General features: G+C 41.7%; 1 protein-coding gene across 5 annotated transcripts in view; it reads right to left on the reverse strand.

The window, feature by feature from the left end:
- The window catches only part of RERE (arginine-glutamic acid dipeptide repeats), a 312,871-nt gene that overhangs the window by 51,715 nt on the left and 233,968 nt on the right, over nt 1–27,188 (reverse strand). For all 5 annotated transcript variants that reach the window (XM_026659899.1, XM_029913526.1, XM_029913525.1 and 2 more), the window contains one exon: nt 25,872–25,952. In XM_026659899.1, coding sequence (XP_026515684.1) covers nt 25,872–25,952 — 81 coding nt within the window. The remainder of the gene's footprint in view (nt 1–25,871; nt 25,953–27,188) is intronic.

A 27,188-nucleotide genomic window follows, 5' to 3' on the forward strand; every position in this document is an offset into this window, starting at 1 on the left:
GCATTTCCATTCTATGTATCTACCTGGTAGGGTGACCAGAGTCCCGATTTTATAGGGACAGTCCTGATATATTTGAGGCTCTCTCTTATATAGGTGCCTATTACCCTCCATCCCGATTTTTCACACTTGCTAACTGGTCGCCCTACCACCTAGTTAGGGGATAGAGTACGACATACAATGTCCAGGGTTGCCCTGAAGAGAACAAAACCCCTTGACCCCTGAAGGGAGAGAAAGTGTCTGGAACCCTTTCCCCACTCTGATGTCTCAAAAGTAAAGGGCACAGACCAAAGGGGTCCTTTATCCCAGAACATGTGCTGCATTTGGGGCTGCAGTTAGACTGACACAGAAGGAAGTTGCCAGGATACTGCCGAAGGAGGGGGTGTGAGATGGGTGCAGGTGACATAGTTGGAGCAAGGCACATTTTCCATGCTACCCTGCATTCTTGCTATCAATAAGAATTAGCTTCCGAGTCTGTGCTTCACTATTTTGAAGCAGAAGATCCAGAGGCAATGTGGTAGTAAAGTCCTGTACAACTTTATTGAAATTGCTGCCATCTTGTTTCGCTTCTGTAAAGACAGGTTTTTCCTTCAAATTAACATTTTTGGATCTAGAGGCTTAAGAGAGACAAAGGCAGAAAAAAGCACTCAGTGCTTTGATCACAAGGCAATCCACGCTTCCAGGATGTGGGGAAATCTTGGGAGTTTTCCAGCCAAGGTGGTTGCTGCAAGAGGGATAGGAGTGAAGGGTCTGTGGGACAGACAATGGATGAGACCCTTGGCTTTACATCATTGGACATTTCAGAACATGAAATCAGATACAGCAAGGTGAGATACCTGGAGACCCAGAACATGTTACATTGCTCTTTTTCACATAAGTATGGGAGACCCAGCTGCAGGTTACATCTTTTGCTACCCGCTTTTGATGGAGTGGAGAGATTGGGGGGGGGGGGGGGAAGAGTGAAAGGAGGGAAGGAGAGAAGCCTTTTAAAGTGATCTCTTACCCCATTCAGCAATGACAGGCATGATGATGTTTTAAAAGCTGAGCTTGGTTAGATGTGCATCCAAAAGAAGCACATTTTCAAAGCCATGTGTTAGAAAATGTTTCTTTCTGGCTGACGCCTTGCAGCCTCTCTCTGATTTCCATATGAAATATTTAATAAGCTAAATATGCTCTCAACTTTGTATGCAGTTCTTCATTAATTAGAAGCATCATAGCAGTGACAGCCACCTCAGCTCTTAAAGGCACCTACTACTTCAATTAATCACCTCAAGTTATTCAGTAGCAACATTTTTGCCTTCCAATCATCTCCACCTTCTGTTTAACTTTTCCTCCCTCTCTGTGTTTGCCCAGTTTCAGAGCTAGTAGCATCCTACTCTGCCAACAGCAAGGCCCCATCTCTGCCAGGATTGTTAAAGCACCATGGACTAAGGATAAAAGCCACTTTCTGGCTATAAATGTGTTGAATCACCCAACCAGCTGACACGTCCGTACAAGGCAGCCATCTTGCAATAACTGGCAGTTCAGACATTTTGATGACTCTAGTGGAACACCCCCTCAAACAACAAAAAACAGACTCCAGACAGGGCTCACATGGCCAAAATTAGGTAACTATAATTCACTTAATAATTTACTTTACAGACCGGTGATGTATTATATACATACCTTATTTAGAAATAATTTGCCTGTATTTCTCAATACCTTTCTTTCCAGCTACTCAGGTCAGCGTAGTACCTAGTTTCCATGTCTATTTTTCTTCCTGTCACTTCCTGCTAGTGATTTTTCAAAAGCAGAATCTTTGTTTCTCAATAGTTTGTCCACTCCGTCTGCTTATGCCTCACCTGAGTTAGTGACCAGGACCCAGTCCTGCTCCCAATGAAGTAAACGAGAGCATGACTGGGATTCCCTGTGTTTCTGCCATCACAATTAGCTGTTGTAGAGATAACTGCAAGACCATGAGGCTGATGGCTTCAGGTGGGTAACAAACAGGAGCAGCAGACAAATGCTAACAGATGTTACTCTCATGCAAATTGTACTAAAAATAAAGGAAGAGAGATTCAGAAGACAGGATGCACTCTAGAAACTGACTCATCGCTTAGTGGAATTTTGCTTTATAAGTTTCTCATGCAGTATCAATGGGCCTTTAAAACATGTCCCTCACACCCAAAAATATAAATTAAACATGGCATTAAAAGAATCTGACATTTAATTTGGGAGTGTGAGGACGTTTAGTTGATGTATTTCAGCCCATGTAACGATGCAAGCAATAGCGCAATATCCAAGATACCACGGGATGGAGGGATCAAGAATACAAGCAGATATATGCACACATCGGCAAAGAGAAAAAGGGGAATTATGGAGGTCAGAAAATGGGACGTGCAGATTTTCACCTCTAGGTCACTGCTTCAAATTTAGTCCAATGTATTAGTGACCAAAGGGTTAGACCACCTGATGACTTCCATGAGAATGGAGGGCATTCTGCTCCTTGCAAGAGCAGAACCCCTGAATGAGCCATGGGATCTGGATCATACTTCTCCTGATCAGAGCTGAGACACAATGGTAGAGTGCTCTCCGCCTGCCAATAAGACAAATGTGACATCCTACCCTTTAAATCATGAGAGACTAACAAGAAAGTATACAGCAGGGCAGAAATTCTGAGATGAGTTCATTTCTCTTACGTGTACAATGGTTTCAGCCTCCCTGAAGCCATGGAACTACAGAAGCAAACTGCAAAAATCACAGAGCCCTGGCGTTGAACACAAACATTTGGATCTAAAATTGATGACAGAAAATTATTGATGCAAAAAGAAAAATCTTTACAGATTCCATACCATTTGCAAGAGTATGTCTTTACGCACTATAGTGTACAAATAAGAATCAAATTAATCTAGTCCCATAAATTGTGTCTAAAGCTCCTTAACCTGTTAAATTAAAATGAAAAGTAACAACAGTGATAACTACTGCTTCCCCCAACGCACAGAGTGCCTCTCTCCTCAGCCATCCCTGCTCTGCAGAAACTGCAACGCTGAAACAATTGATCTTCTCTGTCAACACAGGACAGCTGCTGCAATTGTACACACAGTCCACTACACCCTCCTGCCAGTTCTTCTTTTTAGTAGCTTTAATTACAGCCTGAAACAAAATATTTATAAAACGCACCAGATAAGGAGTCCACTGAATAGGGATGAGGAGGCAGTAATGAATTATGTTCAACATTTGTTAAGCCAGCACCAGGGCAAACATCTGCTGCAAGGTTGTGGTGAAAACATTTCTATCAACTCGGCCATCTTGTCTGGAAAATTACAAACCCTGAAGGGATGTTTGCTATTAAAGTTTCAGCCATTCGTGGAGCAGCTTTCTGACTGATGCAAGTGACACACAGACTAATACTGCTGCTATGAAAATAACATTTTAATAGCCGTTCTCAAGGATTTCTATTCTGCATGCAAAAACGTAGTCAGCATGGCTCCAACATATATATTATATATGGTTTAATTATATATATACATACACACACACAATTTAGATGCACAGACAACAAACAAAAGCAACATGCATGACCTGACAGAAAATACCAAGGGATTTATTTGTGCATGGTAGTGCGAGTCTGGGAAATCTACCCTGCCTCTGAAACTTGCAATAACTTCATAGTAAGGGCATGAATTTCTACCCCACTGTGCATTTTCCCCTGTGGTTGGCATTATCTGCTAAATGTAGCACCAAAATGCTGCTCACCTTCACGTGAAGCTTTCAGGAACTTTTTGTGGCTCTCTCATCTCCATCTCCATGAATATCACTAATCCCTCTCCTTCTAGAAATAGCTAAGAACTCACCTGCGCCGTGATGGATTGAGTTCATTGAGACTGCATGCTTCTGTCGGTGTCCTATGTTGCCCAGTTTGTATCATCAGATTGTTAGCTCTTAGGGAGCAGTTCAGTTAGTCATTAGATATAGGTCTGGATAGACTCAAGATGCAGCCCTGTATAAAACTCAGTACAGTACTCTATTCCTGAGGTTGCCTGGATAACTGCAGCAAGGTCTGCAGCCAAAAGAAGTGGCCACATGTCACCAGGCAGATAGCAAAAACAGAGTGGGACCTGAACCTCCAGGAGCAGATCTGGCTCTCACAAAATTCCTAAATTCCAAAAATCTCCTGAAACAGCAAGCGTACTCCTTCAAAGAGAGGTGATGAAATCACCTGCACCCACTCCTTTGTTGCTTCACCCATCATACTAACATTACCCATGTCTTGACTGGATTGCACTTCATCCAAGTCACTGGGTCATATGAAATGTAGAGATATGTCTCATCAGCGTACTGAAAGCATTGCAGTCCATGCTCTGCATTCTAGCTCGCCTAATAGCCTCATATATACATTCAGGAGAAGTGGTGAGACAGAAGCCCCTGGATCTCTTATGAGACCACCACCGAGGCAGAAATGCAGCTGCTGAAAGCTAATGCAAATGAGCAAGACTAAGAGATAGGAGAGATTTATATGGATTGAAAGCCTTCTAATTCTACATCCTCATACTTGCAAGCCTCTTCACCACAGTTGTAGTCAATCAGGCAATGGCTGGCAGACAGTGTGAGAGAAGATAAGAAAATTCTGACCACTGGGACTACCACATCAACATGCCAAATACTGCCACATACTATTCTAGGACTGAAATGTAAAAGCAAGAAAAAAAAATCCCCCTTTATTTAATTATAAACTCCAAAGAGAAAATCAAATGTGGACAGTGGCTTTTACTGGCACAACCTGATTAACAAGGATTTACACATTTCTTACAGAACTTCAGATTTTAGATGACACCTAATGTTACCAGGCAAGATAGGAGCCCAATTAGATTTTCTTCAAGGCCATTTTTACTTTCAATAGGAATAATGTAAGTTAGAACTACTTACCTGCAATGGATACTTTTGCATCAATGGGGCATGAGGCACACTGCACATGACCTCAGTGGCACATGTTAGAGAAAGAAGATTGCCAAGCAATCACCAGGTAATTAGTTTCACATTTTTAACATCTGAAATGGGATGGGTGGGCCATGACACATTAGTCAATGATCTCCAGAAGGATAACAATAACTATACATTTGAAAACTCTAACTTCCTTTTCAGGGACAGTAATACTGTCATAGTCTATTAGTGCCTTTGCACTTGGCAACCACCAGTCCCTGAATGCACGTCTATAGTTTTAATAATCTTTTTGGGCAGACTGAAATAAACCGGTATTGCAGTCTCAAACTTTGACTCCTCCCACAATATATAAAAGCTTGTCTACATGGAGAAATTAACTGGCAGAACTACAGCTGCATAATACTACTTCTATAACTATGCCGGTATAACATCCCATGTGGACTTTATTCTGGTATAATTACTCTGCTCCACTATAGTTTTGCCAGTCAGTTTCTCCGTGTAGACAAGCCAATAGTAATATTTCTCTTAAAATCCAAACTACTGCCACTTTTAATAGGTATTTCTGCATATCCTTGTTTTCTAACAGAGGATGAACATTTGCTAGTGCTAGCAATGTGAACTCCATCTTCTAACAAGAACACCAAAAAATAACAAAGCATGCTGAAATGTACCATTTTATTTTAAATATTAAATAAACAACTTTGGTGTCTTACATGAAATGTGACTGCTAGTCTGAATCCAGTTGCCAGCAGACAGGTATTTACCATCACCACCACCACTGGCCCTAACAGCTGCCCACTCTCCCTTTCCCCCCACCTTGGCAGTCAAAGGACAGAGGCTAAGAACTGAATGGGTTATGGAGACCAAACTCAGCCCCTGAAGTATTTCTTCAGGGCACGACTTAGATGCAATGGCAAAAGTGGTTGGAGACTCTCTCATTGCCACAGCACTAGTTTTTCCTCTTCTGTGACAGCTCTGAAGGCAGCCAATCCAGTGCCTTTCATCAGCAGAGGGAAAAACCAACAACTTTAAATTAAACCCACTCAGAGTATTTTTGTGTGTGTTATTGGTATTGAAAATCACGGTGCTGTTATTTTGGCTACTATTTGTGCCAACCTCCTCAGCAGAACGGCATATACAAGTGCACATGATGAGCCCAGTCAGAGTCAGAAGGCTGTGCACACATTCCAATCTTATAACAATTTTCCATAATAGGAGAGAAATGAGAAGACACAGTTAACTGGAAAAAAACCCTGCATATTGCAACAAGGAAAGGGAGCTCAGCTGAGCAGGGTTGGAGAGCACATTCATGATCTGTCACCTGTATGTGACAGACAAAAGCTACACCAAACCTGGGAGCAGTCCTATGACTAGGGCCCTACCAAATTCACGGCCATGAAAAATGCATCATGGGCCATGAAAGCTGGTCTTTTATGTACTTTTACCCTATACTATACACTCTTTTATGCGATAGGGTAAAAGTATATACAAGTACACAGTGTTTCTCAAACTGGGGGTCCCGACCCAAAAGGGGATCTCAAGCCTATTGTAAAGGGGTCGCAGTATTGCCGCCCTTACTTCTGTGCCGCCTTCAGAGCTGGCTGGCCAGAGAGCAGCAGCTGCTGGCCTGGAGCCGAGGGCTGAATGCAGTGCCACTGCCAGCAGTGGCACAGAAGTAAGTGTGGCATAGTAAGGTATTGCCACCCTTACTTCTGCGCTGCTGCTGGTGGTGGCACTGCCTTCAGAGCTGGGTGGCCAGAGAGCAACGGCTGCTGGCTAGGAATCCAGCTCTGAAGGCTGCGCTGCTCCTGGTGGCAGTGCTGCCTTCAGAGCTCAGCACTCATCCAGCAGCCGCCATGCTCCAGCTACCCAGTTCTGAAGGCAGAGCAGAAGTAATGGTTGCAGTATTGTGACTCCCGCCCCCTCCTGCCCCCACACTCAAAAGCTTTGCAACCCCCCCCCTTTTGGGTCGGAACTCCCAGTTTGAGAAATGCTGACTTAAGGGCTTTACATGTTTGTATTTTGCCATTTTTCAATAAATATTCATGCTTTGTTACAACTCCATGACATTTAATATTTGAATTCCATGATTTCAGATATTTAAAGATTTTTAAAATGCTATGACCATGAAATTTACAAAAATGGACTGTGAATTTGGTAGGGCCCTACCTATGATTTTCCTATACAATCATCTCATGGTATTTGTATGAAGGAGGAGGGTGAACTGGATAATAAGAGATGATAGGCCAGCTTCCCCTCTGAAACAAACACAATACTCTCAAACAAGTACTATTTCATTTCACTGATGTTTTTTTTTTTTTTAAAGTGCGATAGGAAACCAGCAGTGGTTTAATGTACAAAGCATTAAATCTAATGTTCCAAAAGAATAGGTGATTTCCTATTTGGCCTTTGACCAAGGGACTGGCTTCAGGAAGCTAAAAGCCTTTTTCCTGGACAGATGTACAGGATTCTAAGGGCTTTTTAGTAGGTGAAATACATGGGACAAGGAGCACGTATTAAAAGATGCAGTGGTTTACATATCTCTTTGTAGTACAGCAATGAAAGAGCACCCGTCCCAAACTCTGATTGCCAATGAAGCTCTCTCTAAAAAACTGAATGTGTATAACATGTCTTCCCACAATCACTCCTGGAACACAAATACCCATACCAAAATCATAGCAAAAATATAAGGAAGTTACATTCTCCAACCAAAAACCCAGAACCTCCTCTCACTGCCAAGCCTCACAAGTCTCTTGATGAGCCTGGGCCAAGAGATAAGCCTCGTGTACACTTTAAAGTTAACCTTTTAAAAGATTTTTAGTGTGTGTGTGGGGGGGGTATTTATGAAGCACCACACCACAGTGCTACTTTAGTGACCCAAATAATACATACAGATACTATACAAAATCAAAATATATTTTAAAAATTACTGCTGTTCATTTTTTTTTAGGGTGACCAATCTTAGTTTCCATGAACATCAAAGCATGAAGCTCAACAAAACCTGGCAGCCTCTCCTCACCTCTCAGCAAAGATTTAGCGGCAGGGACAACGCTGTAAGCAATGTTTCCACCAACACGTCCTTGTTTTACCAAACGTACTACAGAGCATTTACTAGTACATTGTCAAGTGACTTCTTAATTAAAACTCTGCTACAATTGCCAAATAAATGTACATGTCTCTCTCTGTGGTTTGTTAGCCTCTCTTTTGTGGTTTGTACCATTATTAGCACACCACAAAATTTGCAACAGGTATCCAAGTCAGTGCAAATCAGTGAGGATCTAAAGCCAGTGAACAGTCTGAGTCAGGATTGCAGCACATGGAGGCTGGGGAGGACGCCCGGTCGAAAAGGGACCTTGGTGGCTCCGGTCAACAGTGCTGACCGGGCTGTTAAAAGTCCGGTTGGCATCGTAGTGGGGCTAAAGCAGGCTCCCTGCCTGCCCTGGCTCCGTGCGGCTCCTGCAAGCGGCCGGCATGTCCCAGCCAGTGAGTTTCCGCACGCTGCCCCTGCCCTGAGCACCGGCTCTGCAGCTCCCATTAGCCGGGACCACGGCCAATGGGAGCTGCGAGGGCAGTGTCTGTGGGTGAAGGCAGCATGTGGAGCCTCCCTGGCTGCCCCTGCGCCTAGGAGCCAGAGGACATGTCACCGCTTCCAGGAGCCACCTCAGGTAAACACCGCCCAGAGCACGCACCACACCACAAACCCCCTCCCCGAGCCCCCCCTGCACTCTGAACCCGTTGGCCCCAGCCCAGAGACCCCTCCTGCACCCCAAACCCCTCATCCCTGGCCCTACCCCAGAGCCCACATCCCCACCTGGAGCCCTCACCCTCCCACACACCTCAACCCACTGCTGCAGCCTGGAACCCCCTCCCGCACGCTGAACCCCTCATCCCTAGCCCCACCCCAGAGCCCGCACCCCCAGCCGGCGCCCTCACCCTTTCCTGCACCCCAACCCCCTGCCCCAGCCCTGAGCTCCCTCCTGCACCCCAAACCCCTCATCCCTGGCCCAACCCCAGAGCCCACCTCCTCTTGTACCCCAACCCCTGCCCCAGCCTGGTAAAAATGAGCAAGGGTGGGGGAGAGTGAGTGATGGGGGGGGGGGAAATGGGCCTTGGAGAAGGGGCGGGGACAAGGGTGTTCGGTTTTATGCACTCAGAAAATTGACAACCCTAGTTGCTTCATCTATAGCAGTGGTTTTCAACCTGGGGTCCGCAGAGTATATCTAAGCTTTCCAAAGGGGTCCACACCTCCATTCGAAATTTTTTTAGGGGTCCACAAATAAGAAAAGGTTGAAAACCACTGATCTATAGCAAATCATTCATGAGGTACTGAATTATAGAAGGCCTGAAGAAATTCTTCAAAGCAAAGTATAAATCTCTCACAAAGGGCTGTTACCCAATTAGAAGATTTAATTAATGGGTGCACAATGTTCCTTCTCAAATAAGATGAAAGTGACTGCAACCTACTATTTGCCTGTCTGCTTCTCCGAGGGCAGGTATCCCAGCCTTAACAGATCCTGCATGGAGCAGAAAAACAAGAGCTGCCAAGGAACCTAGCAAGCCTTCAAGCAAGCGATGTTAACATTAATAATTAATGAAGTGAGCAAAACAATAGGGAGGAAACAAAGCTTTGGCAGCATGTAACAGTTTTCCTGCTGTCCTTCAAGGACACCTCTCTAATGAAACAAAATGGAAATCCTTTCTGCTTGCTGCAAATGAAGGTGACGTTTGGGGGGTGGGAGGGAGCGGGAAGCAGGAAGAACTAAAGGATACTTTCCAAACTGAATCTGGTATTTCTGATCCTTTTACCCAGACAAGAATAATTCATGAGTGGATCTGCCCGACTTCAGTGTGAGGCCAAACTACAACCACCAACTGATTTGGACCTGTTGTGTTTTTACCAATGGTGCTCAAGTTGCAACAGTCGAAGGGTGATGAGTAAGGAACAACTGGTGAACAAGCAACACAAGTGAGTCTTTCTGGCGGCAAAGGAAACAAGATGGATTCCTGGATAGTAACAGGAGCAAACATAACTAAAAGCCTGGAACCAACAGAATGTCTACTATTCCAAGAAAGCGGTCCCTGTTATTCACTGATTTTTCTAGCCCATTTCAATCTGACCTTTATAGGGAACACAAACCAAGATTGAATAGTATGCTAAGAAAGGCTGTGTATCTACTGCCAGCAGGATTCTATGCCCCTTTTCAAACCATAAATGACAACGAAAGCAATCAGAAGTGTAATAAAACCTAATTTTAAAAATCTCCCATAGCTTTTTCACAGTTTGCTTGAAAAGGTCAAAGCTAAACTCATGTTCTCTGTGTAGCTCAACAGCCTGTCTCTCTCACCAACAGAAGTTGGGCCAATAAAACGTATTACCTCACCCACCTTGTTTCTCTAATATCCTGGGACCGACACAGATACAACACTATATACATTCAAAAAAAACAACAACCACCCCCAACACACAACACTGGTTTGGGGAAAGGAAACAGTAGAAACCAACGAGTGCAATAGAGTGTTACTTATGTTAACCTAGGAATGTAAAATATACATGCTAACTTTAACCAATTACAGGAGGGAGCAGAGAAGACCTTTCAAAGTGCAATTCCTACATGCCAGCAGAGTTATTTAGACGGTCATGACTCATGAGCTGGGATTCATGGCAGAAGTTCATAGCATATTTTGTACTATAAAGTGGTAGGGAGAGGAGAAGAGTTGAAGGGGCACTTTTCCCTGCTCATACTCACACACACAAGCTTTAAACATGTAAATGAGCCCACTGAAGTAAATGACATCACAGGTAAATGTTTGCAAGATTGAGGCCTAAGGTATAGGCTCACTCAGCTACACTAATTACAATTACTAAGTGACAGTTTACAATCTGCAACTATGCCTTGTACAATTGGCACAGAACTGTCAAATACAACACCTGCTAAGTAAAATACCCTTTTTTAAAAACCATACCCCATACAATTGTCGGGTTAACTTCTCTGCTGGTGTAACTCTACTGAAGTTAATGGGATTACATTAGCAGAAAACTCCACATGTAATTTTGGAGGGGAAAAGATTACAAGTAGAAGAAACATATATTTCTCTGTGAAACAAAAATATTGTTCAGGTCTTAAAAGCATATAAATAGAAAAAATACTCTGTGCCCATGTTGAGCAGACAAATGCTTTTTAGAATGCTCTCATCCTTGCAACAAAAGAATGTACTTCTAAAACTGGGAAACAAAAACCTATCACATCAAATGGCACAGAATAATAACATACGCTGAAACTGTTAAATCAATAAAACTTTAAACACAACACTGAAAGTAGAAGGCCTTTTGTCCATATCACTTCATTGCAAGAAGGTGAAAGTCCAGAAATGCAACCCACAGAGTTATTCTATGTGCAGGATCAGATTGAACAGCGGGAAGTAGAAAGAGTGCATTTTCCCATATGCTCTTTGAGCAGACAAGTTGTGTAAGGTGGGATGTGCAATTTTTTAATCACAGAACTCAGCAAAGATAAAACTGCAGGTCATAAGCAAGGTCCTAACACAAAAACAATGATATGTGCTTCTGTAAGCAATGATCTTCCAGAACCTAAACCATAAAACATTCCAGCTCTATTACTTTAATATAATGAAAGAAAACTCTGGGCAGGAAGCATGGCCTTTGTGTCACCTAAACTGAAAGGAAATCAGGCAAGACCTTAGTGAAATACAGCCATCAATGCTGAAAAATACTGCGCATGAATCAACAGGGGCACAATCCAGTGGGCACACAAACCGTGATGAAGTCAAAATACTCAGATGAGGTTCAACCCACACTCACTCTCCCTCATATACAAGGAAAATGAATGCATGGAGCATGTGTTTGGACCCTCAAAAATAATAAGTTATTTTAATTTAACTTGAAATCATCACTCCTCTTTCTCCCACCTTGGGCTGTCAATTAAAAAGATGCAAGGTCTGTTATAAACACCAAGAATAACAGCAGGCAAAAACTGTGATTAAATAGGCCGTGGTTGAGATACTGAGGGATGGAAATAGAATGGTGATGTTATTTTGCAACCTAAATAGATAACTTGAGAGATGAAATAAACAAAAAATATAAAAAGTTGTAGACATTCTGTTTATGCTACTGCACAGAAAATACTGGGGACGATGCAGGAAATAGAGGGGTGTTTTAATTTCTTTGACGCATACAACCACAGAATCATAGAAATAGAAGGTTGGAAGGGAACTCAAGAGTTCATAGAGTCCAGCCCCCTGAGCTGAGACAGGACAAAGTAAATCTAGATCACTTCTGAAAGGTGTTAATCCAACCTGTGCTTAAAAATCTCCCTTGATGGGTATTTCACAACTTCCCTTGGAGCCTTCTCTTGGGATAGCTTAACTATCTTTACAGTTAGAAAATTTATTCTAATATCTAACTTAAATATTCATTGATGCACATTAAGCCCACTACTTCTTGTCCAACCTTCAGGAGACAGAGAACAATTGATCATCCTCTTTATAACAGCTCTTAACATATTTGAAGACTGTTCTCAGGTTCCCCCCTCAGTCGTCTTTTCTCAGGACTAAACATGCCCAGTTTAAAAAAAAAAAAAATTAAGTTTTCCTAGTAGGTCATTTTATCATTTTTGTTGCTCTCCTCTGGACTCTCTCCCATCTGTCCACATCCTTCCAAAGTGTGGCACCCAGAACTGGACATAGTACTCCAGTTGAGGCCTCAACAGTGCCAAGCAGATTGGAGCAATTACCTCCTGTGTCTTACATATGACACTTGTGGTAATACATCTCAATGATATTAGCCTTTTTTTGCAACTGCATCACATTGTTGAATCCTATTCAGTTTGTGAGCCACTATAGCCCCCACATGCTTTTCAGCAGGATTACTGCCTAGCCAGTTAGTCTGTATTTTGTTGTTGTGTGTATAATTTTTCCTTCCTATGCACTTGTCTTTATTGAATTTCATGTTGTATCTACTATGTTTATGTGCCTACTGTATTTTCTCCTCCAGTGCCCCAGAATTCTCAGGATATTGTATTATCCTCTGGCCTGCACAACATTGTCCATCTGTGATGCTTGGCTGAGGGCATAAAAATAGAGACACGTATGACAATATTAGACTCCAAAGGAGACATGGGAAACCTCATCTCATAAAAAGAGCATGTAGTGTCAGATCCGTTCTTACCCTACCCCTATGGGAAGGGAAGATGAGGGAAGCCAAGAGGGGCTTCTCTGTGTGCACATCATAGTTTGTTAGTTTTTAAAAAAAATAAAGATTCAAAAGGTCTACTCTGCAGTTAGTTCTGACTGCCTGAAAGGTGGGCAGAGACTTTCAGGAAGGGAATGCAGGGAGGAAGGCAATGAAAGAGTGGTGGAGATATACCTATCTCATAGAACCGGAAGGGACCCCGAAAGGTCATCGAGTCCAGCCCCCTGCCTTCACTAGCAGGACCAAGTACTGATTTTTGCCCCAGATTCCTAAGTGGCCCCCTCAAGGATTGAACTCACAACCCTGGGTTTAGCAGGCCAACGCTCAAACCACTGAGCTATCCCTCCCCTGTCCCTCTCACAGCTTTGGAGAAAATGTAAGTAAAGAGGGAGCAATAGAGATTTGTTTGCAGTGTTTTGTGAGGTTTTTTTGGTTGGCAGGATTTATTTCTCAGATTCCTTCCAACTGCTGCAGCTTGGGTAATGAAAGATGCAGCTTTAGGAAGGATCGCCTCCTTAGTCACAAAAAAATAAAGGGAACATAATTAAGCTTACTGGAAACAAAGCTAATCAAAGCTGGAGGAATAACAAAGGGCAACAGAAACATTTTCACTCTATCACATCCTATTCTCTGGCCAAGAGCCCAGAATTTTCATTACAACTTTTTTTTTTAAAAATTTCACAATAGCATTAGTGAGCCCCAGCCCAAGATGCCTTGCTGTACAACTAAAATTTGTAGGAGGTCAGCCTTTCATGAGGTCAAAAACCCAGCGTGTGGAAAGTGTTAGGACTGTTATGTAGTAGGGGAGGTTCTTAAAACTACTACTGTTTTGCTCTGAACTCTTGGAGCTTCACAGATCATTAAAGGTTTCTGAACCACAGAGAGAGAAGGGTAGAGTTAGCAAAATAAATCAAGAGTTCCTCTGGGATGCGCTAGCGCTTACTCAGAACAGGCTTTAGGCACAAAGCAGGCACAGAATTAAACAACAGGGAGGACTTTCAAGATGGAAGGGGGAAAAAGAGCTCTGTTTTATTACATGGAATGCACCCTCCTTTTCTTTAAAGATTAGGGTTTTAGATGCACCGCAAGAAATAATTCAGCTCCTGTCAGGGAAGCTGGGGGGGGGGGGGGGGGGGGAGCATGGAAAATGGGAGCAAAATAAAATGAAAACATTCTGTCCAGATGAAGAGTGATGGATTTCACTGTGGTAAGGAGGCATTTGTCACCTACTTTTTGGGGGTAGTTGATATTTTACTCTGTTTGTCACAGTCTCTCTGAAGTGTGGGAGGGAGAGGGAAATGTTCCCTGCCAATTCTGCCTTTACCAGATGGTCAAAAGAAATAAGAATTTCCCACCCCCAGCACTGCCAACTCTCGCAATTTTATCACGAGTCTCATGATATTTGGTACTTTTCCTTAAAGTCCCAGTTTCTGGAGTCAGGTGATTACATGACAGTCTCAGCTTTTATTTTATTTATTTTTAATAAAAGGTAATTTCTAGACCTCTCAGTTGTAGACAAAAGATGGAAAACATGAACCCTAAAGGCTTAAAAAAGAAGAACGGAAATAAAAATAACTCAAAATTAATTATTTTTAAAATCTCAAGATTTTAAAGCCAATTTCATGATTTTTTGTGGAATCTAACTCATGATTATTGGCTGCTTGGGGGTGGCAATAGTACACCCCCTTTTGTTTTTCTAGTGGGCCAAGCAGCAAACATTCTGCTTTGTGTTTACTTCTCTGCTGTGCAACTGCATTGTGGTGCCTGCAGAAATGTGTACAGCTCTGGAAACAGTAACAGATGCAAAGCCAGGGTCAGTAGAGGGAGTCCTGTTTATTGGAAGCTCAAAATACAAACTCACTAGCAACGGGGGACCTGATGTTGCAAGGTATTCACTGCTACAAGGACTTGCTCCTGCAGATATCAATGGTGCAAGTTCAAGACCCTATCTCCCATTGACTTCAATGGAAGTTAGGGCTCAGTCTCTCTGTTTTCTTAACAGTTTGCTGCAATAAAAGGGATGGATGTTTACACAAAGAAATGCACCATTCCTTTGATCAACCATAATCCACTTACTGCTGCAAAAAAATCTGACTCTATCAAACTTCTGCAGTAAGCACTTCCCTGTGAGGAAGAGTTTTGGAGCAGAAGAGGAAAGCAGGAGGAAAGAGAATGCGTTTCTGTATGCCATATTAAATAAACACATTGTGAACTACATCGGTATAATGCCACCACAGGGTTCTGGTAACAACAAACCACCTCAGCTCCCTTCATGCCACAGACCCCTCAAATAAAATCACTGCCCCATAACTCTCCATTCCCAATTTATTCTAGAAGCTGTAAAATTCCAGGGAGTTTTCCTTGGCTAGAAGAAGCTAGTAATCAAGCCTAGCGTTTGCTTTTTACAGCTGGTTTGAAACAAAAAGAACAAAATGAGTGCATCTGTCTCCTAAAATTATCATTGTCTGACTCTCACAGCACAGTTATAGCAGCATATTACAGGAATATTTAGGACTGAATAATGTATTTTGGGGGGGGGGGCTGATTTTATGCCAAGATAACATTGTGGATATGGTTCTTACAGTGCATCTGGGCTAGGAAGCAGTGATTTAAGGCCAATGATCTGTTGTGTGAGAAGAACGTTAATTTCATGCCCGGTGTGGCGGGCAAGAAACATGAAAAGGTTGTCTACTCACTGCCAAAATCTGATCATCTTTTCTTGGCACACAATCACTTGCCCTGAAACATGTTTGCTCCACTGAACCACATATCCTGGAAACTGGAGCCATGAATACCTGTGTTAGAGAACTGCACACTGCCTTGAACAGCTACGAACTCCCAACTACCCTGATCCTCTTGCAATCGTGGAATATATGATGGGTCAGAAAATGCCATTTTTTACTTCTGGGACTTGATAGCTCAAGAAAATCTCCTCCTGCAAATCTCAACATTGAGAGCTAATACAGTTCAGCCCAGAAACAGCGAACACACCACATTTGGAGTAATACTTGGATGAGTCTTTTTCAATATACTTGGCCAAATGCCACTCAGTTACAATACTGCAACTCCATTTGGCCCTCTCCATAAGACAGGGGGCACTTCTACTAAGGCTCATAACAGGGAGAGGAGGGGGGGGAGGGGAAGGGAAATCTTGATAGGCAACACATCTGCTTGCTCCTCAAACATAAGCATGGAAGAAGCCTAGAAAAAACTCTATCCATGTCATCCATTCATTGGCCTCCTGAGTGTAGGTAAGGACAAAATTTGGCCCAAAAACAAAGACCACCCCTCCCCGCAATAAAACCCATGCAGCTAAGACTTTTGCATACATTTTAAAAATAGCAATGACTGCTATGCTAAAATATTTACATGTATTTTAATAACAACCCAAGAATGGGACTGTGTGGATTTTATCACCTGAGAATTCACTGTTTCACAATGTGCTATAATGTGGACTAATGGGCTTCATATCCACGGCTTGAGGGTCAAGCCCTCAATCTTCTCTGCACCCAGTCCCTATGCCAGTCTGGATTAAGTTACTATGTCCACTAGATGTCTAGGAGGGAAAATATAGGACAGAAGGCCTAGTCAGAGAACAACAGCTCTCAGCACTTGCTATCTAAAGACTTCATATTACTTGAAGTAGAGAAATTCTGGTGTAACACACTTCTCTTGCAAGACAGGGACTTTCAGGTTTCTTCTTCAAAAGCACTCCTCCAGCACAGATGATCATGGCTCTTAAAATACAGCAAGGCCTTTCAACACAGTATGAGCATAACCAAACAGCTGTAGGATGGGAGATCTTACTTTAGACCAGGAACATGAATCTTTGTGCTAGTAGAGAGGAAAAACTCCAGTGGTTAAGGTGCTTAGGACTTGGGAGTTGTACGTTCAACTCCCTACTCCACCACAGACATTGCGTGACCTCGAGCAATTCATTTAGTATGTCTCAGTTCCCGATCTGTAAAATGGGGTAACCATACTTACTTTTCTACCTCACAGTGGTGTTGTACAGTGAAATGTGAATATATTAAAGACCGTGAGGTGTTCTGATTCAACAGTAATGGGAATCATAAGTACAATCAATAGGATTATTTTTGTAGTGCTCTCTCTGTGCCTATTATCTGAATAATAATCCTATTGATTGCTGAAAATGTAATCTGAAGTGTCCATATTTTCCTAACAGATTATCAGGATATTTTTCAAAAACCAAAACACCATGCAGAGCTAAACAGAGCTTCTTTGGCACTGTGTAGTTACCCAAACTCTACAGCGTTATACCATGTTATCTAAAGTTTATAGGTGAGTCAACAATCCCTGGACAGGAAATTTCACAAATAAAGATACTGCTTCAGGAGTCTCACTTTTTTTTTTCTTCTTTTTTAAAACCACATCCAAGTTCTAAAGAATATCTTCACCCTCTGCACTGGGAAGAAAGCAAACCAAAATGACGGGCTTGCTGCTCCAACCTCGTGGAAAATGTCTGTGTCAGGATAGATGAAACTCAACAGGAAAAGAGGAAAAAAATGTGCAAACATCTAAGGAGAGACCTACTTTAAATATCAGATTCCCAGGACCCTTAGATTGATGCCTGAGGATCTGGTACAGTCTCAGCTGCTACAAAGAAAGAAAAGCTAATACCTTTTCTTGTAAGAAAGGGAAGATGCAAAATTCAGAAATTCCATTGTTGAAAACTGAAACATTCTTTTCAAAGGGATTCTTGTTCCTATAGCATGGACATGGAATGAGAACTCACGATTCAATAAGAGATTAAACAACCAAGACAATAAAATGTCTTATGATAGCAAATCAAACAGAAGGTAAGGAAAATACAGTGCGTCTGTGTAACAGAATTACCAAGAGTCACACAAACATCGTTCTTCCTAAATTGCTGAAAGAGAAAGTTGTGCAATATTGCATCAATTTCTCAAATATTCTTGGCTTAGTTCTCTAAATAGGCATTTTTCCCCACCGAAGCAAGAATTGTGCTCACTGGCTCGTTGACAGAACAAGATGCAATTGGCTAATGGTTCTCTTTTGCTTGCAACAATATTTTACCTCTAACTACCTCTAAACCTGCAAAGTAAAATAAACAATGGTTTTCAATCTCATAAGTAAACTAGAAAACAGAATCACTGTGCAAACAAGAGAGTTGATTTACTGCCCATACTACACAGAACTGGAGAGTCCAATGGACACAATGAACCTTTTTATTGTCCCTGGTTGCATCACCTATGAAGGTTTTCAGTATGCTGCTCGAATGAGCAGCTCAGGCCCTGAGCTGTTAAAGTTTCAAATTAATTTGGTCTAACGTTTTTAAAAGTAATTTGATGGGAAGTGGGGGAGGGGAGCAGGGTGAATGGAAAGTTTTAATATCACCAGAACAAATTAATTTGATGAAAATGGGGGAAAAGCTGTTAAAAGCACAAGATAAACTTTAGAAAAATCAATGCAAACATTCCAGATTATGCCCCTGCACCTCGGTGCTCCCACTGAAATCAATGGTAGTGGCACATATACATGAAAGGGTAGGCTTTGGCTTCATGTAGATTAACCCAAGGTGTGATCTTGTCTTTAGACTAATGGCCATATATTGGTGACATGAAACTGAGCTTGTCCAATGTAGATAGGCAGAGTTCAGAAAGAAGATTTAAATAACAGATTATGTATGCCTTTAGGATACAACCTGCCACAACAGAACAGAAAGAAAACTTTTCAACAGAGAGAGAAGACGAATAGGAGAGTGTATGGTATATAATACATGAAATAAGAACTGAGAGGTTGTCCAACATGCAGTCCAGGTTTAGAAATGGACTTTCTATTAATCTGTGTTATAAGATATGGAATCATTTCCAGAGTGGACAGACACAGACGGAATCAGAACTTTTTTAATACCTTTCCAAACCTTCCATTTGTTTTACTATCCAATAAAATAGAGTCTGCATTAGGTTTAACAGTCAAATGTTTCCTCATCTAAAATCAAGCCAAACCATGGTGAATACACATTATTGAACACTCCCTCAATAGATAAATATCTGGTCTTTGTAAACAGCTTTCAGCTCAGTACCACTTGGTATGGCAACCCCCATCTTTTCATGTTCTCTGTATATATATCTTCCTAGTGTATTTTCCACTTCATGCATCTGATGAAGTGGGTTTTAGCCCACAAAAGCTTATGCCCAAATAAATTTGTTAGTTTCTAAGGTGTCACAAGGACTCCTCGTTCTTTTTACTTAAATCTATGAGGCTCTCCCATCTGGGCTCAGCTCCTTCAAGTTAAACATTTCATAAAATTCGACGACTTGTTCAGTCCGCTCCTGTTGTGCAGTGGAAAGTCAACCACTGCATGACTGCCTAACAGACTACTATACCTCGAGCACAGACACACTAATATCCTGGGTTCCATTAATCAGCAAAGCTAGTCACTCGCTGGGTAAAAAAAACCAACAAGCCAACATGTTCCCTACTGAAGTGTGGGTTTTTCTGTTTGTTTGTTATGCAAACGAATCAATGGTTCACTTACACAGGGAGAGCAACTAACCCTTCCCGCAGCCTGTTGTTCACACTGGACTAAAGCCCAGTGGGATATCTGCTATGACTGCAGAAAAAAAGAGAAGTGTGAGGTCATCAGATTTAATAGTCTGAAGCCTGGTCCCTGTTTTAACAAGAATAAAATCCTCCTACTGCAATATCCATAGGGTGGAAACACTAGCAGCAATGAGGAGAGCTGAAACCAAAAGAAGTGCTGGCTGTTTACGTTGGCAGTCATTTCAAACTCTAATGGAAAATTTCAGCTCTGACTGCATCAGGGGTAGAACAAGTTATTAAGGAAAAAGGTATGGCATTTGAACAAAAAAACCCGTACGTAGCTTATCCTTATTCGAGTGCTCTATGCTGCTGAAGCAAAGGCAACTTGAGAAATATTGCACCAGAACCAAACTGTGTATTAATAGCCCATCATTAGGGGAATATACTGTCCAAACAAAATATATTTCCTGTGGGAAAGGAGGACAGTGAGTAATACTGTCCATGCCACGTACACACAGTTAAGTTTAGCTACTGGTGAAAATAAGTTATGTTATACTTTAATGTGAAAAAGCTGATGCAAGGCTAATCCATCATTTTATACTGAGGGAGTGAAAAAAACCCTCACCTAAGTAATTATTCCATTCCCTTTGTTAAAGGAACATCTACTGTTTGACCAGATACAGTGAGAGAAAATCATTACCTTTAATTTGCTTACAAGTGGGCTGGACAAACATTACTTAGGCTGTTAGCTGATTTGCTTAATTACATACAGTACTGACTGTACAGAGGACAAATACCTCACCCGTCTTAGTGCCTTAAATACAGTGACCTTTCTAAACTTCCACTGTTTTGCAGCAATACATTATAGCACTCTGTTTTTTTAGGAGCTACTGAGGAAGCCAATATTGTAGATTATGTAACACTAGATTAAGCATTAATGAGGCAAGAATCAGATTGTTTATCTAAACCCCCAATCGGAAATTAAATAAAACTTTATGCTGAAAGCTCAGGCTACAGTCATTTTGGCCTGCTAATATTAACAGAGTACAGCTTATTCAGTCTCAGAGATAAGTCCCCACAGCATTCAGTTTGGGCAGAGGGAATTTGCTGCCTGAAAAGCCAATATTTTGCCTAAAGAAAAGGATGATGCATATTCAGTACTTTTGCACATATTTAATAGAATACATTTTTGGTCTAAGGGAGGCAGTTGATTTTCATGACTTTTTCATAAATACTGTAGATTTCAGACGCTAAATGCAATGGCACCAGCCCTCAGGTACAACTTCTAGATTAACTTCTTTCTCTCTTATCCCTTGCTAACTGGCCAAGCCGAAAATCAAGATGCTAGTGGAGCCTCTATGCCCAATGTGGAGACTCAGAGCAAGATTGCACTAAATACTGAACTCCGTTACAAAAAGATGACAATAAGGCTTTGTAGGGAGTTCACTAAGGCTTGTCTACACATGAAAGCTAATTCGGACTGTTGTAGAGTGTGAACTGAGAGTGGAATAGCTATTCCTAAATTATTCCATGTGCGCTTACTCTTATTACAGAATAAGAGTCATTTATTTCAAATTTCCTTAATTTAATTAAAAATTACACCAGAAAAAGGCACTCTTATTCCAGAATAAGAGGGTCTACAAATGCAGTTACTCAGGAATAGCTAGTCTACTTTAAATTCACTCCCTGCCTTATTCCAAATCAATTTTCATGTGCAGACAAGCTCTAAGCAACTATGAAAGGAACTCAAGCCCTTCAGCCTGGTGGGTGAAGGCTGGACAGACAATTAGCTTCCTGCCATGATCAACCAGCACTACAGGCGTTCTGTAAAAAAAAAAAAAATTAGCCATTCAAGGATCTCAAAGCACTTCCTAAAGATAAGAGTTATTGTCATTTAAAAGCTGCGCATAAGAGGATGTGCAGTAGTCTCAATGGAAGTTCAGGGTTCTTATATCTTAAAGCAACTCTCCCTGAGTGAGTTACCCAAGGCCACACAAGTCAACCAGACAGGAATAGAACTCAGCTCTGACTCCCAGCGCCCAGCTCTAAATTTCACCAAGCTCCTTCCCTGACAACACAACTCAGTGCTCTCTTCTTCCTGGTCCTGACTGGGATTTCTAACACAGGAACGTTCTCAATTTCTGGTAAGCCAAACAGCAGAGTTGCCTGACCTGTTCCTCAACTCTAGTTCCTCGCCTGGAACAAGCAAGGAGACCAGTGTGGCTCACTTCACCTTCTTTCCATTTTTTACCATTTATACAGCACCAGTGTGCTAAGTGCTTTAGGAAAAACTTATGACCACCAGCTCCCAGCCCTGTGGCTCCTACAGTCCATCTGTTTTAGGCCTATCACTATGGTATTTCATGCCAGGTAATTCAATGCCATCCTCTGCGGAATGTGGCGTAAAATGAGGGTTACGAACATGGGGCTTACAGAATTTCAACGGTTTTTTTTTTTTTTTTTTTTTTTTTTTTTTAAAAACTAAGGCCCAGACATGGAAAGCTTCTACTTAAAGCTAAAGCAACTGACCAAAGTGCCTTCTTCTAGTTGCACATCTAAACTCAAATTTTCAGAATAACTGAAGCCCGAGTACCATTTTCAAAAGCAAGCTAGGCAATTAGCTGCCAACATCACTTTTGAAAATGGATCTAGGCGTTTCTGAAAACGTTGTTCTTAGTGCTATTAAGGGGAAAGGACTGACCAGGTTGCTAGCATGATCAAAAAGTATATTTAATTCTGCCTCGGCATGGGGGGATGGACTCTTGAGGTCTCTTCCAGCCCTATATTTCTCTGATTCCCTGAAAATTAGTCTGACATAGTTTGCCATTTTGACCACCAGTGTATTAACCAGAAGAGGTATGAAAAACTATTCATGAGGGAATGAGGGGAGTAGGGTACTAGCAAGAAAAGAGAAATATAAAGTTATATGACAACCCAAAGCAAATTACAAAAATTATATTAAAACAAATTTACACACGGGCCTTCTTCTCCAGGGTATTACATGGTTAACATTTACTGACCCAACTAAAGCTCCATAAACTTGTTAGCTTTCCTTAATCAACTCCAGCATTCCCATTTCAGCAGGGGGCATGCTCAGATAAGAGCTAGCTTTAGTTCCTGTGTGTCTTGCTCATAAAAGCTTGAAGAGAATGTTAAAGCTATTTATGCACACGCCCACTGGGAACCTTCTCTCAGACATAATTGCTTTGAAATAAACTGGGAGTGTGAAGACCTAAAACACACAGCTTTGATATACGGTAAATACATTCTTTCATCAGGATATTTTCCTTGCTGGTTATTCATTTAGAAGAAACTGTCACTGCTAAAATGCACAAATTGGCAAATACAGGATTTCCTTTAAAAGGATATGATACATTGAGGGGGTGGGGGATAGGTGAAGGTGGGAGTGAAGGCATCCCTCAAGCAGAGTATTCTCTAGTAGGCTTGCAGAAAACAAAGCACAGTAGATATAGGACCTAATTCTCATTGACACCCAGGCCAGAGTAAAGTAGAGTGAGTTATAGTCGCACCTATCTTAAGGCCCATTTAAACAGCGGTGTAAAGCAGACAATGTAAATGAGGTTCAGTCTTTAACGATTTTATTCTTCTGTCGGGTTCTTTCAAGCATAATTCTTGTAACGTTGCAACAAGGATCTGTGCAAGATCAGAGAGGCATCAGGACGTAGTTCTCTCACAGTAAAAGAGAGGTAGGTAGGTAGGTGTGTGTGTGTGTGTGTGTGTGTGTAGAAGGGGCTTATGCTATAAACAGAACTGATATTAAGAAAGTTTGGCTGTAAGTGGATTTCTCAGTACATGATGACTGAGATTTATTTAACCGTTCAAAGCAGGCGGGGATAACCTTTGTCCTCCTCTCCCAAGTTATGAATGATTTACCTGGTGAGCTCTGATTAATTAGAAGTACATATGACCTATAATCTTGTTTCCACTTAGGACAGGTCACTTCAGAAATAGCCCTGACTCCTTTTAAAATATATTTTGCAGACTTTGGGAGCAGCTCCCAAAGCTCTGTCTTGCTTATTTAGTCATTTTTCAGAGCTATTCCTAGTGATGGTCTAGTGGCCAGGAATCAGAGAGAGAACAATTTAAGAGTTATTAGGAGCTTATTTCATATTGGAGGAGAATGGTGGCAGACAAGTAGTTTGAAGCCATTCTGATGAAAGAAAATCGCGGCAGATCTAATTCCATAGCCTTATAGTTTGGAAATTCTCCTAAAGGAAAAAGCAAACCCAAGGAGTCAAACATTAGCTAATACGGGTCTGATCCTACGCTCCTTACTCAGGCAAAACTTCTACTGTGAACAAGGAGTGCAAGTTTAGTTTCTGCTTTTTTAGTGCTCAAACTTGTGGGCAAGAATAGGAAATGGAGATTAAACAATCTGATGTAGGTCAAGGGTTACTTGTAGATCAGTTACCACTAGGGGCTAAAACAGCCTGCTCAATACCATCTACTACACTTGACTTCAAATCGCTTCACCTTAATGCTTAATCTTCTCAGCACTAGAAGTTTAGGCCTAGCACAATAAAAATGTAATGCTTGAACAGTGATGGCCGGTATCAAATTTCACATAGCTTTCAACTTCACAGAACTTTTAGGGAGGGCACAAGGTCTGAGAAATTCAAGTTCAAAAGCAAAAGACAAATTGTACAGCACTGGAAAGTAAGGTCAGAAATATGTCCCCAGTTTGCCTTACTTCAATGTGTCTTTTCTTTGATATACTGAAAAAAAATTCTTTTGCAGAGAGAGGAAGTATTTTATTTTTAAAAATACATTTCCGTGTACATGTAGCTGAAATGGACATATTTTTCTTAAGTAGTATTCAATAATCAAGTACTTTCCTAGCAGCAAAATGCACTTCTAATCTAAAAGCCAATCTCTCCTAAAAACATTTCTGGGGAGTTATTCTGAAGAATAATGAAGGAAGAACTGCTTAAGCTGATTACATCCTGGATTTGTTAAATGTTGCTAAGTATTGTCCAATTTCCTTCGAAGATGTCATCTCTCTACAAACCACCTTCACTCATAACAAATGCATCAAAATAGTAAAGTCTATTTGCTCTTGGTGCAGTAACTAATATTTCCTAACATTACCAATAACATTGGCATATTAATCCACAGACAGACTTTCTAGGATAAACCTTTCACTCTCCCTTTCTGTTTGATTCATGTGATGGTATTAATGTTTTGCCCATGAGAGATTGTGATGTAACAATATAATGTCACAAAGACATACCTCAGGAGGGTAGGAAGGAAACATCTTAGTATCCTTAGATGATTTAAAAAAAACAAACAAACCCCATACACTATTACAATTATTTTTTCCACTCAACATTAAAGTTTCACACAAAATAGATTTAATATTAAGTCACCTCCATCCAGTGATGTTTAAATAAATATTTTCAACAGCATCCCATGAATATGAATGCCATTTCTCACCCAGCAAAATAAGCGCTGCACCAACATTTTCACTTCACTTGTCCCTAAATTCAGGGCAATAGTGAAGACTGCTTTGCAACACCACTCTACAAGTAGTTAAATGACACCTGCAGCATGGAAACCGAAGCTTCTAGAGAGGCTTGGCAATCAGAGCTAATGGAAAAACTAAGTAGATTCCCAGAGCTTCCCAAACCCTTTAAAGTACAGCACTCTTCCTCATCTACCTCCCTTCTTAAATGCTTAGCAATATTTTTAGTAGAATTTGACAATTATGTAGTTGTATTAAGGTCAAACAAGTAACAATCCTTAATTCAATTTGGAAAGAAAAGTCTTACATTTGCTGTCCAAACGTAAAAGCGGCCAGTACACACCTCATTCTTCCAGATTCAATTAGATTTTATTTTGATTTAGGCTTTTGTTAATTACCCACTGCCATTTGAGCTTAAGTTGATGACATAAATGAATTATCCCATGATAATGTCTATATTTAAAATTAGATTTGGGCTCCATAAATACCTTCCCAACCCCCTATGACTTCCTCCAATAACAACCAGCCTATTTTATATCTTTCATACATAATGCTTAAAAATTGCCGTTAGAAAAAAAAATACAGTAGCATTTGTCAGCTGGGGATTTCTCTTCCATACATTTGAGCCAGACACTCAATTGAGGGTTAAGGAAAACTGTTTCATAAGATCAAATGGTTAGAAGCAGCAGAGGGGGGGAAAAAAGGCAAGTTACATAAAAGTCCAATTGTACTTACAGTCTCCTTATTGGGAAGTAACTCCTTTCGGATCCTGAAGAAGTTCTTGCCGTACTGTCTCAGCCCTTTAATGAAGCGTTTCTGTGTAAAAAGATAAAAACAGAGTGTCAGCAAAGAAAAAAAATATTTTTAAACAGCAAAATAACTGTTCTCCTCTTAGGGACTGCTGATAAAAGGAGAGAAATGTGCACACATACAACTGAAACCATCAAAAAGGGGAAGGCTTTGAAAAGCACTCTAAAAATTCAGATTTACTTAGAATTGAACCACAAACTTCCAATATTTGGAGCTAAAAAAAAACTGCTCAGCCCTTAGTACAAAATGATTCCAGTTCGCGTTCAAGGGTTTGAGAAACACAGTCAGCTCCTCTCCATAAAAATAAATCACACAAAAATCAGCAAAATCTATTTACAACTAAGGGAGGGGGAGAATCACACAGACAAGGAGGAAAGAAGAATATGTAACATTATGATTTTTTTTAAAGTGACTCTCCAACTGGGTGAGGAAAAGGTTAAAAGTCCTTTCACGGGTACACCGCCCCCACACACACACACCCCCACTACTTTGGTAGGAATAAAGGCAAACGGCTTCCAAATAAATCCCTTCAAGGGGGAAAAATATCGCTGCTTGTTATCCCCCCTCCCCTCTTTTTTAAGAACAGTTCATGTTTGGTTTCAAATCCAAGGCAGCAAGAGACTCTTCTTCTTTCACTTTGCAATAATCCACTTGGAGAAGAGAAAGCTCCCCCCTCCCCGGGGCTTCTCCTTTGGGGGTGGGTTTTGTTTGCAATTTCCTTGGGTTCCGACAGCCCCTAAAAAGAACAGGGGAGAGCGGAGGTTGTTCAATCCAGGGTGGGGTGGGGTGAGCTTGAAATGAGCCCTAAAAGTCTGTTGCCGGCTCTGAAATGCGCCTCGTTGCAAGCCGGAGCCCGAGGGGTGAATTCTTGCTCGAGCCCGCCTGGGGATCTCGGCGAGCTTGACGCGAGCTCTACAATAAAAAATAATGGGGATAAAACACACCCAACCACCGCCAACCCCAGCACCCCAAAGCAGATCGCGCCCTGCCCCTGGCCGAGCCCCACTCGTGCAGGGCGGAGAGGAGCGAGACCTGGTTCTGACTCCGGCAGCCACAGGTAAATCCGGCTCAGGTGCCATGCACGGGCTCTCCGGCGGCGGGAGGCTGCAGCGCTTCCGAGCGGAGCTCGCCTGTCACGCCGGGGCTCTGACACTACAAAGCGGGAGGGAGGCAGCGGGCGGCGGCAGCAGCTTAACATGTGATCTCCGCCGGGCTGTGCGGCTCGGGAAGAGAGCCTCGGGT

Source organism: Terrapene carolina, unplaced genomic scaffold (genome assembly GCF_002925995.2).
Source record: "Terrapene carolina triunguis isolate 2854851 unplaced genomic scaffold, T_m_triunguis-2.0 Scaffold714, whole genome shotgun sequence".
Classification (NCBI taxonomy): Eukaryota; Metazoa; Chordata; order Testudines; family Emydidae; genus Terrapene; species Terrapene triunguis.